Source organism: Xyrauchen texanus, chromosome 48 (assembly GCF_025860055.1).
Source record: "Xyrauchen texanus isolate HMW12.3.18 chromosome 48, RBS_HiC_50CHRs, whole genome shotgun sequence".
NCBI classification, from domain to species: domain Eukaryota; kingdom Metazoa; phylum Chordata; class Actinopteri; order Cypriniformes; family Catostomidae; genus Xyrauchen; species Xyrauchen texanus.
The window spans coordinates 1075904-1088466 of NC_068323.1; the positions used below are offsets into that span (position 1 = coordinate 1075904).

The 12563-nt window shown below is 38.5% G+C and overlaps 1 protein-coding gene across 1 annotated transcript; it reads right to left on the reverse strand.

Annotated features, from left to right (window-relative positions):
* Nucleotides 1-260: 260 nt before the first annotated feature.
* LOC127639915 (oocyte zinc finger protein XlCOF6-like) lies at nt 261-12262 on the reverse strand. The gene is made up of 7 exons (XM_052122251.1): nt 12146-12262; nt 10065-10198; nt 8965-9820; nt 7293-7426; nt 5888-7082; nt 2723-2837; nt 261-635 (listed from the first exon to the last, which is right to left on the reverse strand). The coding sequence occupies exons 2-7, from the start codon at nt 10150-10152 to the stop codon at nt 630-632; spliced, it is 2394 nt and encodes a 797-aa protein (XP_051978211.1). The 5' UTR covers nt 10153-10198; nt 12146-12262; the 3' UTR covers nt 261-629.
* Nucleotides 12263-12563: the final 301 nt, after the last annotated feature.

Sequence of the window (12563 nt, forward strand, 5' to 3'; positions counted from 1 at the left end):
ACTCCTGTTAACATTTGAAGTGTGGTGAAGTTTGGTTTCTGTGACGACCATTTACATTTATTAATATTTATTTTTTCACAATAAATATATAATATGCCAGAGGCAACTGAGATTCGTCGTCAGTCACCCGGATTGAGGCGAGTCACAGCGCCACCACGAGGACTCGGAGCGTATTGGGAATTGGACATTCCACATTGGGGAGAACAAATAAAAAAAGATCTGATGAATGCATTTATTAAAGAATAGTTTATTTTCATCAGTGTATATACAGTGTTAACATACTTTGATTTAATCTAATATGCTTTTCTTCTATTCTTCTTCATTAAGTTCCTCAATTCTAGATTTTTATATTGAATATCAGCAGCAACTCAAATAAAACATCAGTGACCTTTCTTATGAGACTCATAAATGACATGAACACTCCCATATTCACAAGTGCCCGCTTGACCGATTCTTCAAAACATTCACACCGTAGAAAACACCTGACGGTCATAGACATCTTTCATCTGTAAAAGCTTCTGACGTCGTGAACACTTATTCTGTGTCTCAGTGATCTTTCAGACTTCACTACCGGTTATATGAGCACATTAACATTGTGTTCTCCAGCGCCGATCTGTCCTTCACTTCCATCAGGTCTGAAATAAACACAAATGTGAAATAAGAGAGATGAATGGCAGAAAGACTCCAGTGTTTACATTAATGCAATCCACAGACGTCCAATCCCAGATACTGAATGACATGTACAGAAAACATCACAATCTATTTAACATGAACTAAACCTCTTTAAACATCTCCATACATTGTCATGGTTGATTCCACATCCTCCACAGGTTTAATGTATACATTTGTTTATACTGTACGTGTGTGTGTGTGTGTGTGTGTGTGAGAGAGAGAGTGTGTGTGAGCGAGAGACAGAGGTCAGTATAGATAATTGGATATTATATAGTTTCAGTTCTCTTGGATTTAATATCATGCATTGGCAACACACCAAACATTCATTCAATAAAGGATCAAATGTGTCATAATTGTTGTCCCAGACACAGCTAACGAGTTTTCTATAGGGTGACCAGATTTTGAAAGTCTCAAACTGGGACACCTGGGGGGGTCGAGATACATGCATATATATATATATATATATATATATATATATATATATATATATAAATTGTATTTAAATGTGTTGCTAAATTCAATACAACATCTTTTAGTATGTGAAATGTAATTTGATTTTATTATATATTGTTTTATATGATTTTAACCACATTATATATATATATATATATATATATATATATATTTTTTTTAAATGTATAAATTCAAACTTCTTGTCAGTTACACATTTTTACACAAAATTTGCAACATTGGAACTTAAAAGTTAAAAGACATTTCCACATTTAATTGCTTGTACTAATATATATATATATATATATACAGCTGTATGAATGACCAGCAATCTGTTATTTAACACTGTGGCCATGAGAACATTTCAGTTCCATTTTCACGTGTTGTGCGAAGAAACAGATCGGCTTCTTTCAGCTTGTTGAACATGAAATAATGGACTGGTTACTCCGGGGGGGTCCCTGTAATTAGGGGACTGTAAGTCCCTTTGAATAAAAGCATCTGCCAAATGCATAAATGTAAATTAATTTTCATCTGTGCTTTTCAACTTTGCATTGGATGATGTCAGAGAGCAGCAGAGAGTGCCAAGTGCATGAGTCGTTGTCATGGTAACCAGATAGATTCAGAGCGGATTGATAGAATGAAAGTATCTTTAAATCATCGTGCAATGCAATAAAACATCTTCCTTTCCCTGCAGTCGATACCAGACACGATACCAATAAGTCATCTGCTACTGCTATCGCCACCTAGTGGCATCTTCATGTTAAAGTCATAGCGCAACAAAAATGAAATATTTTTTACGGTTATTTTATCATTTGAGTTTTTTTCAGAGCCAAGAAAATGTATTTTAGTTTAGTTTCACTTTTTCTAATTACATTGATTTTGATTTCAGTTTACGAATTTCAGTTTTTTTTTTTACATTGTTTTAGTTTACGATAATAACCTTGGACACATTACAATAGCCACGGATGATTTTCACATGCAAATGAGCTTTGCAGTAAACTTGTCAATTGATGCCAAAGGTTTGCTGGAGGTTCACCACTTCCGGCGAAGAGCGGCAAATCACAAGCTCATTTGCAAATAACGAGTGGCACATTTGCAGCTAGTTTGATAGAACTCAAAGGGTAACGCTCTCCATATGCATCAAGCACTAGGACGTGTAATCGAGCTTGAAATCATGATTGTCCTAGTGACTGCAATGCCAAGATGTACCATCCTCGACCCAATTGGATCACTTCAGAAGACATGGATTAAACCACTGGAGTTGTATAGATTACTTTGTGATATTTGGACCTTCAATGTTCTGGTAACCATTGATTTGCATTGGCACTTTTGTTGTCTATCCATTGACAAGTACCAGCATTTGACACCTTGGGAGTGAGAACGTGTTTTATATGATTATTGACGTGCTTTTCTTCTGTTATTTTAATCTAAAATCTGTCAAACAAATGCTGTCCAAAGAAATGATCGTTTTGGTGTCATTTATATGTGCATGTAATTTTACAGCTCTTATAAAATCCACCAAATCGGGTTAACAGCTTGAAACGTTAAGAGCGTCATGATCCTCCGCATCATTAATGAAGAATCAAGAATGGACGCCAACCTCTTTGTTCATTCTGCAGACTTCTGAATCACTCGTCTTCTCGCTCTCCTCTTTAACAAGCTCCAACGGTGCAGATTTCTGTTGTTCTGTTTGGATGCAGATCTTCTCTTGTAGGCTGATAAGTAAATTCACAGCATTTATTGGTGATTATCTTTCCATATCATATGTTCCATGTTATATTACGACTTACATCTGCTCAGATGAAGCAAATAAACAGGGGAACTTAAAGGGATAGTTCACCCAAAAATGAAAATTCTCTCATTATTTACTCCCCTCATGATATCCCAGGTGTGTGTGACTTTCTATCTTCAGCAGAACACATCTGAAGAAAAATAGTAAAATATCTCAGCTCAGTAGCTCCTTAAAATGCAAGTGAATGGAGATTTCTCTTTTGATCACAGACAGTCAGCATAAATGTCATCCATACGACTCCAGCGTAAAAAAGATCAATATCTAAGTACTTTATAAATATCATCCAATGCTTCAGGAGAGGGTGGAGTCCAAGTGGTCTCTCATGTGATGATTTCGCATTCTCCTTCCAGGATGAGCACAAACACACCATTGTGAGCAAAGAGATAAATACAGATATAAACCAAAACTAACCAAGCTACTGTACAGTGTTCCTCCTCACTGCTCTTCTGTTCTCATGTCTTTCATATGCCAATGCGATTACCTCACACGTGTTTACCGCTGAAGAACGGAAGCCATGGTTGATAGTTAAAAAGTACGTAAATATTGATCTTTTTCTAACCAAAAGCAATAGTGTCCCATTAGAAGACATTAATTGAACCGCCGGTGTCGTATCAATGACGTTTATGATGACTGTCTGTGGTTTTTAGAGCTTTATAAGAGAAATCTCCATTCACTTGCATTTTAATGACCTACTGAGCTGAGATATTTAAAAACAAATTTTCTGGGATATCATGAGGGTGAGTTAATAAGTGAATTTAAATTTTTGGGTGAACTATCCCTTTAAACTAGGTTACATGCTAGCCATAACGCATTGTGAGTAACACTTGGTTGGTTGGATGTTTGTCCAGCTGGAAACTGCAGAGAAGTCCCTTTAAAATACAACGTCTGAATGGCAGAATGTGTGCAGAATCTCTCTATGGTGCCGTCACATACTCAAGCTCCCTATGCCACTGGCGATATCACACACCCCATCCCATGACAGACACTTGCTTTTGGACCTGACGCTGATAACAGCTTGGATGGTAATTTTCCTCTTTGGCCCGGAGAATACGACGGCTGTTTTTTCCTAAATCTATTTGAAATGTGGACTAGTCAGACCACAAATCACGACTCCACTGTTCTAATTTCCATCTCAGATGATTGGATTATCACTTTTGCTCAAATATATTTTCGATGACTAATATTATTTGCCATTGTAGTCCAAGTAAAACTGCCTAAAATTAATGACATGTAAAATAATTGTGTTTATAAGTTTTAATGAACAATTAATGGACTGTTTATTTCCATGACGATCGATTATGAAAATGTCTGAAAATTGACATCCCTGTTTCCATTAACTCCGCCCATTATTCTTCTTTCTGCCAATCTCTAGATATAATTTTCCTGACACCCCTAGTATTATTCCCAATCCCTCTATTCGTCTGCTTCTCAAAGCAGCGAAAAAATCTGGTCCCTCTCTCCCCGATAAGAGGTTGCCAAATACATTAGATATCCTTCATCACTCAGATCAGGTTTATATATAGATATTCTTTTGGGAACAGTTTTCCGCATAGCTTTTTACGGGTTTCTGCGGTGTTGAAAATGTACTACCAACTCACTCTCCTTCCCGTCTTCTCAAACCTATCCTTTTCCGACATTTTCAGAAATCACCTTTACGCAATCCATAAACATTGTGGCCTCTCTCAACTTGGTTTTCTCAGGGCACTCATTCAGAATCAAAGCTGCCACCACCGACACTTATCGAGGACTATCAGAGTCCACAATTAAAATCCTTGGATGCTGGTGGTCTTCATCCTAACAGAAATATATTCGACCCAACCCTCAAATCACCATACTCACTCACCTCCCTATCAGCCGCATGTTTTTCCTATGTGGTGGTGGCCTGGGGTCACTTATTAAATTTCCTCCATGCCACTTATCTCACATACTTATTGAATTCAAGCTTGTCTATCCTCCTGTAAGGATATTGCATAATCAATGTTCACCCTCCTTACTAAGGGTCATTGTAAATCCCAAGCATGGTTTTTCCTTTGCATAGGTACTGAACAAGCCAAGCTCACCCTTACAGTAGGGCTCAAACCCAGAACGTGGTTTATTTTTTGCCAAGGTTATGCACAAACAACGTCCGACTTATTGAAGGGCTCAAACATTGTTTATCTTTCGGCAAAGGGTATTGCACAGCAATGTCGACCTTATCGTAGGGCTCAACACAATATTTTTAATTCTTTGGCCAGGATATTGCACAAATAACGTTCACCCTAATCAAATGGCTCAAATGCAAGCATGGTCTATACTTCGGCAATGATATTGCACAAACTATGACCCACAATACATATTGTGTGACAAACACCACATTGTCCATATGCACTATATAAGGAGCGTGTCATTATCATAGAGATATGCCTGACATTCAACAAGGACACAAGTAATGTGAAAAAGATCACAAGACCGTATTTATATTCTTCTAATTCATTGCATAGTCCATTTACACTACCAAATTCCTATTAATGTGCATCACTGGTGCTTGACAGGGAATTGACTGTATAATAGGACACAGATGTTGCAATAACCAGAGAAGAATCTTGGCGCCATGTATGCACAAATTCACCAACCAGGTTGTGCCTAGACTTGTGCACGCTTGTATGACAATACCAAAACATTATGGCCAGTGACTTTGCATGTATGATGAATCACATAGTGCTGCACTTAAGATGTAACACTCTTAAGATAGGGCCCTACATTCGATTTAGATAGCGCTTCCTGTCTAAGTGGGTGTTTCTTGGCCAGTTTAAGCTGCTATACAGTCCAGACACTTGCTGTTTTATTCAGAAGTCTGTGCAAGACTACTAATAATGACCCCTCTAAATTTGTTTTGATGAACAAGGACAAAATGCACTATGGGTAATTTAAGCACATTAATGTCTAACATACTAGAGTTTACTTGAACCTGACCTGAGGATGAACTTGACTTACTTTGACTTTGGATGATGCCTTTTGATATGACTCCGTAGATTACCACTTTGGTTGAAACTCTTCCCACAAGGAGGGCAGTGGTACGTCTTCTCTTCAGAGTGGATCCTCTCATGCTTTTTCAGGGTTGATGCGTCAGTGAATCTCTTGTCACAGTGTGAGCATTTGTAAGGTTTTTCTCCAGAGTGAATTCTCTGGTGATCTTTCAAATGGCTGACTCTAATAAAAGTCTTCCCACACTGAAAGCACACATGATCCCTCACACCGGTGTGTATTTTCTGGTGCACTTTCAAGCCCTCAAGCCATGTAAAACCCTTTCCACATATAGAACAGATGTGATCCTTCTCCTTTGCATGAACTTTCAGGTGGCCCTTCAAGGTTGATTTCACTTTAAAGGTTTTACCACAATGATCACAGGAAAATGGTCTTTCTCCAGTGTGAGAGAGCAGATGATCATGGAGACATTTGGACTGTATGAAACTCTTTCCACACTGATCACATCTGTACGGTTTCTCTCCAGTGTGAATTCTCATGTGGCTCTTAAGGTTGTCTTTATGTGCCAAACTCTTTCCACACAGATGGCAAATGTGCAGCTTCTCTCCAGTGTGAACTCTCATGTGTCTCGTAAGAGTTTCTTTATGTGTGAAACTCTTTCCACACTGATCACATGTGTATGGCTTCTCTCCAGTGTGAACTCTCATGTGCCGATTAAGGTCGTTTTTACATGCAAAACTCTTTCCACACTTACCACATGTGAATGGTTTTTCACCAGTGTGAATACTCATGTGGCTCTTCAGGGTTTCTTTACGCGTGAAACTCTTTCCACACTGATCACATGTGAAAGGTTTCTCTCTAGAGTGAACTCTCATATGAATCTTAATGTATTCTTTGCGTGAGAAACTCATTCCACACTGAACACATGTGTGCGGTTTCTCTCCAGAGTGAACACTCGTGTGAATCTTAAGGTGTCCTTTACATTTGAAGCTCTTTCCACACTGATCGCATGTGAAGGGTTTCTCTCCAGTGTGAACTCTCATGTGAATCTTAAGGTTGGTTTTACTTGTGAAACTCTTTCCACACTGAGTGCAGGTGAAAGGCTTTTTAGCTTCTGCACTCTCTGTATTTTTCTGTGCGAAATGGCTTTCAGTCTGTGAAAGTATTTTCAGTTCTTCACTTTCCTCCTTCACTTTCATCAGATCTACAATGAACATGAATGAATGAAAATGTTTAATTAATGGAGACAAATATGAAGTGAAATAATAGTGAATAGCGGAAACCAACAGACTCCATTATCTATCTTATGTGATTGTTCATGTGCTAATGGTTCATTGTTATTTTAATATCAAACCTAGTTATTTGCTATTTGTTCCTCAGCATCATTAATGAAGAGTCAAGTATGGACGCCAACCTCTTTGTTCCTCAGTATCTTCATGTTTTATTCTGCAGGCTTCTGAATCATTCATGTTCTCACTCTCCTCTTTCACAAAGTCCACTGATGCAGATTTCAGTTGTTCTGTTTGGATGCAGATCTTCTCTTGTGGGCTGATAAGAAAATTCACAGCATTTATTGATAATTCTCTCTCTTCATGTAATAGTATAATTTACACCTGCACAGACAATAAAGTGATTGAACAGGTGAACTTGCACTAAGCAACATGCTAGTCAGAATGTGTTGTGAATACACTCCAAGTAAAAATGTACAACACGCAACAAAAATGGCTAAAACATAGAAAATGAGTAACCGTCTCTAAAGCACGAAGGATCAAGTATAGGCCTACGGTAATCTATTGGCTAATACTTCAGAGTATTCATTTTATGCTATTATTTCAGGAGCTCATGTCTTCACATCAAGGAAAGCCATTTAGGGGCTAAGCACCAAATGTATTTCCGCTTCTTCTGCTCTTGAAGTCTATGGCAGCCCATAGAACCGTACAAAGTTATGAAATTTGGCACACAGATACGGGCCATTCTTAGCATCACTCATGGCAAAATTGTGGTCTCTAATGGTTTGAGTTGCATACACATTTTGAACTGTAAGGCCTAGAAATAAAAAAAAAATTCCTGTGATTTCTTCAGTTATGCCGAGTCTCAATGGTCTGTCATTTGAGCTCCACCAAATATATTTTCTACCATTTAGAATTTTCGAAAAAAATCACTTTTTTCGAACTCCTCCTAGACTGTATATCCGATTGACTCAAAATTTGGCATGTATCATCTAGAAACATTTATGATAAAATGTCGTAGAATTCATAATGGAACACCAAACAGTTCTCATATACCGTATCAATGAATCTGAAAGGTGAACATGACAAAACGTGCGCCTGTATCTTTGCAATGGTTGTGTATTGCAGCAAAAATTAGCATTTGTCTTAGCAATCAAATGGTTTATGAAATTTCATGAAATTCGTCCTGAAGGCACTCAAAAAGTTTGGGGCAAGTGACACCTAGTGGTCAAAAGATATGAGTTGCTAATAACGTTTTAATAATTTTGCCTATTGTTATGAGACTTGCGTCAATAGCTTCCTTTGATCATACAAAGTACGATGATATTAAATTTGCCATGGTCGGCCTAAAACCAGATCGAATGTATGGACTAGGAGAATTTCGAAACATAGATTCAGAAATTCAAATTCAAAATGGCGGACAGGAACGTGTCCATATGATTTGCATGAAATTTGGCATGTATCATCTTGGGCAAGGTTCCTTCGAATAGTTTTTTACCAAGGGCCTTGTGCATGCTTGCATGAAAATACCCAAACTCTATGGCCATGCCCAGTGACTTTGTGTGTATGACATATCGCATAGCATTGCACTTAAGATGTAACACTCTTAAGATAGGGCCCTACATTCGATTTAGATAGCGCTTCCTGTCTAAGTGGGTGTTTCTTGGCCAATTTAAGCTGCTATACAGTCCAGACATTTGCTGTTTTATTCAGAAGTCTGTGCAAGACTACTAATAATGACCCCTCTAAATTTGTTTTGACGAACAAGGACAAAATGCACTATGGGTAATTTAAGCACATTAATGTCTAACATACTAGAGTTTACTTGAACCTGACCAGAGGATGAACTTGACTTACTTTGACTTCGGATGACACCTTTTGATATGAATCCGTAGATTACCACTTTGGTTGAAACTCTTCCCACAAGGAGGGCAGTGGTGTGTCTTCTTTCCAGAGTGGGTCCTCTCATGTTTTTTCAGGGTTGATGCATCAGTGAATCTCTTGTCACAGTGTGAGCATTTGTAAGATTTTTCTCCAGAGTGAATTTTCTGGTGATCTTTCAAATGGCTGACTCTAATAAAAGTCTTCCCACACTTAAAGCACACATGATCCCTCACACCGGTGTGTATTTTCTGGTGCACTTTCAAGCCCTCAAGCCATGTAAAACACTTTCCACATATAGAGCAGATGTGATCCTTCTCCTTTGCATGAACTTTCAAGTGGAGCTTCAAGGTTGATTTCACTTTAAATGTTTTACCACACTGATCACAGGAAAATGGTCTTTCTCCACTGTGAGAGAGCAGATGATCGTGGAGACATCTTGACTTTCTGAAACTCTTTCCACACTGATCACATCTGTAAGGTTTCTCTCCAGTGTGAACTCTCATGTGCCGATTAAGGTCGTTTTTACATGGAAAACTTTTTCCACATCTATCACATGTGAAAGGTTTTACTCCAGTGTGAATACTCATGTGGCACTTCAGGGTTTCTTTGCGTGTGAAGCTCTTTCCACACTGATCACATGTGAAGGGTTTCTCTCCAGTGTGAACTCTCATGTGAACCTTAAGTGTTTCTTTTCGTGTGAAACTCTTTCCACACTGAGTGCAGGTGAAAGATTTTTTAGCTTCTGCTGTCTCAGTATTTTTCTGTGCAAAATAGCTTTCGGTCTGAAGTATTTTCAGCTCTTGACTTTCCTCCTTCACTTCCATCAGGTCTAGAATGAATACATGAAATAAGCAAAAATTAAATTAAATTAAGACAAATATAAAATGACAGAATAGTGAATAGCGGAAGCAAGAGACTCTAGGTTTATTCTGTTATTTTCATAGCAATTCTAGTTATTATTTGCATTTATCATAGCACGAATAACAATCACCAATTCTACAGAACTGCTTGAAACTTTGTAATTTAAAGATTCCTCAGCATCATTAATGAAGAATTAAAGTATGGACACCAACCTCTTTGTTCTTTAGTTTCTTCATGTTTTATTCTGCAGACTTCTGGATCATTCATGTTCTCACTCTCCTCTTTCACCAACTCTTTCATTGCAGATTTCAGTTGGATGCAGATCTTTTCTAGTAGGCTGAATTCACTGTTGGGAAAATTCACCACATTTATCTGGTGGATTGATGTATGATTGTTTTAGCGCACAGTTCATTAAACCCAACTGATATTATACCTCTATATGTAAATAAGTATGCCTTATTTAACATGATCAATTTATTATTTAGAATATATTCTTTGTTATAATACCCTGACAATAATTAAAACAAAAGCTAGTCACCACTGCTGACAATACGGTTTCAAATATAGCTGCTGTGGGAGTGACAACAAATGTTGCATTTGTGGTGGGGATTCAGAATCATCCCAATGACAGAATCTTTTCAATCTGTTCACCAAAATGATTCGTTCAGTGCCTGCTTCTGCACATTACACATTGTGCGCCAGTAGATGTCGAAAAATCAGCATCTTTTTACATTTTAATTAGTAATTGCATTGAATCTAAAGCATAGTTATTCACGACCGAATCAAGTCTAAGTCGTTTTTTTGAAAAAGAAGGGCGTGTTCACACTTGTAGTTCGGTTCTCTTGCTCCTCTAATTCTGGACCAAAAATGGAAATGATACATTAAGTCCTGGTTCGCTTGGCGTTCACACTGGCATTTTTAACACAGAACTTAAAGATACGAAACAAAAAGGCATCAGGAAAAATTCACAACCTGATTGGCCAGCTTTTATGATGTATATTTTGCGACAGCACTTGCCGATCATCCAAAACAATACTGGCAGCTGGGCGAAATACACTCGTTATATTTATATATGATATATATGCTGGTATATTTACCAGCTGAGAACAAACAAAGAGATAATAAAATGTGTAAAGGAGTCAAAACAGTGCCGGGAATTCCTCCATTACTCACACAAATTAAGATATGCTGCAAGGACGTCTGACGGCGGTTTCGACGCCTGTCCCGAACTGTAATGGGCAACATAACAACCAGGTAAGCTTGAGGTCAGTATTAGGCAAATTACTTCCTATTTTTGGTCGGTTTAGACGACTTTGGTCCATGCTGCGTTCATATATATCAATCGAACAGCACCAGAGTTCATTTGGAAGTGGACCGAGACCCACTATTCAGGCATTCTCGGTCTGCTTGGTTGGTGCACTCCAAGGTTCGAATGGCAGCGTTCACACTTGCTCAAATGAACCACACTAACGTTTTAATCGAGCCAAACCTGCCAAGTGTGAACACACCCTAAGTCCTCGTGGTGTCGTAGTGACTCGCCTCAATCCGGGTGGAGGAGGACGAATCTCGTTTGCCTCCGCGTCTGAGACCGTCAATCCACGCATCTTATCACGTGGCTTACCGTGTGAAGACGTAGTGCATGTGAAGGCTTCACGCTATTCTCCGCGGCATCCACGCACAACTCACCACACGCCCCACCGAGAGCGAGAACCACATTATAGCGACCACGAGGAGGTTACCCCATGTGACTCTACCCTCCCTAGCAACTGGGCCAATTTGGTTGCTAAGGAGACCTGGCTGGAGTCACTCAGCACGCCCTGGATTCAAACTCGCACCTTTACTCACTGAGATATCCAGACCCCCAACTAATTATAATTTATTAAAATGTGTGTCTTTAAATATACTAAGAGACATCAACACTGCCGAGTGTTTAAGCATCAGCTATTGCAAAAGAATATGTCACACAATGATAAACATGCGCTGATGGCACATTTCTGAAAAGGAAAATAAATCTTAAACCTGTATTTTGATCTGTGATATCAGATCTTCTAATCATGATAATTCCTCTCGAGCTAATTTGTTGTAATTGGTGTAAACAGTCATTCTTATTTTACAATATTACTAAAATGATTATTAATCTTAAATTATAATTGCCTCTGCTTCAAAAGAGTGTTCTTGAAAGAATGATTCAGCTGCTGGGACAGACTTTCAGTAGCCTATCTGTTTATGAAGGGGTGATCTAATCTGGATTACATTAAATAAACATTTGGAAGCTCACGAGCAGGTTACAAACCTGTAATGAATCTGTCTCTGAAGAACGCCACAATCCAGGATCGGGTCAAGCCGTCAACGATCCAGATAAATCAGTAATCCATGAGAGAAAATGGATCCCTGTTGACAAAGGGAAAGCATGAGAGCTGAGACAGCCCCCTCCTTCCCGTTTCTCTCTCTCTTCCCGCCATATGCAAATGAGACAGCACACATCTTAAAGAGACAGTACACTATTTATCAACCCATCCATAAAATTCAGTCCGATGATGGCAACTTTTTCTGCATTAAAATACGTTCTCTTATCCCCTCTTAATATGCAGAAACGACTGCATGTAGATCATTTGTAGATTAATGTTCACGAAAACTGTCCATACAAACGTGACACCATTAACTATTTTTAGGACTTTTAGGCAGACGAGGGACGTATTCAGCAAGATGTT

Coding starts and splice junctions, on each gene's coding strand:
- LOC127639915 (XM_052122251.1), bottom strand. CDS start 10,152: ATGAAAGAGTTGGTGAAAGAGGAGAGTGAGAACATGAATGATCCAGAA. Junction 7,083..7,292: donor AGATACTGAGGAACAAAGAG/GTTGGCGTCCAT, acceptor TGTTCATTGTAG/ATCTGATGAAAGTGAAGGAG. Junction 2,838..5,887: donor AGGCATCATCCAAAGTCAAA/GTAAGTCAAGTT, acceptor TTTACTTATCAG/CCTACAAGAGAAGATCTGCA.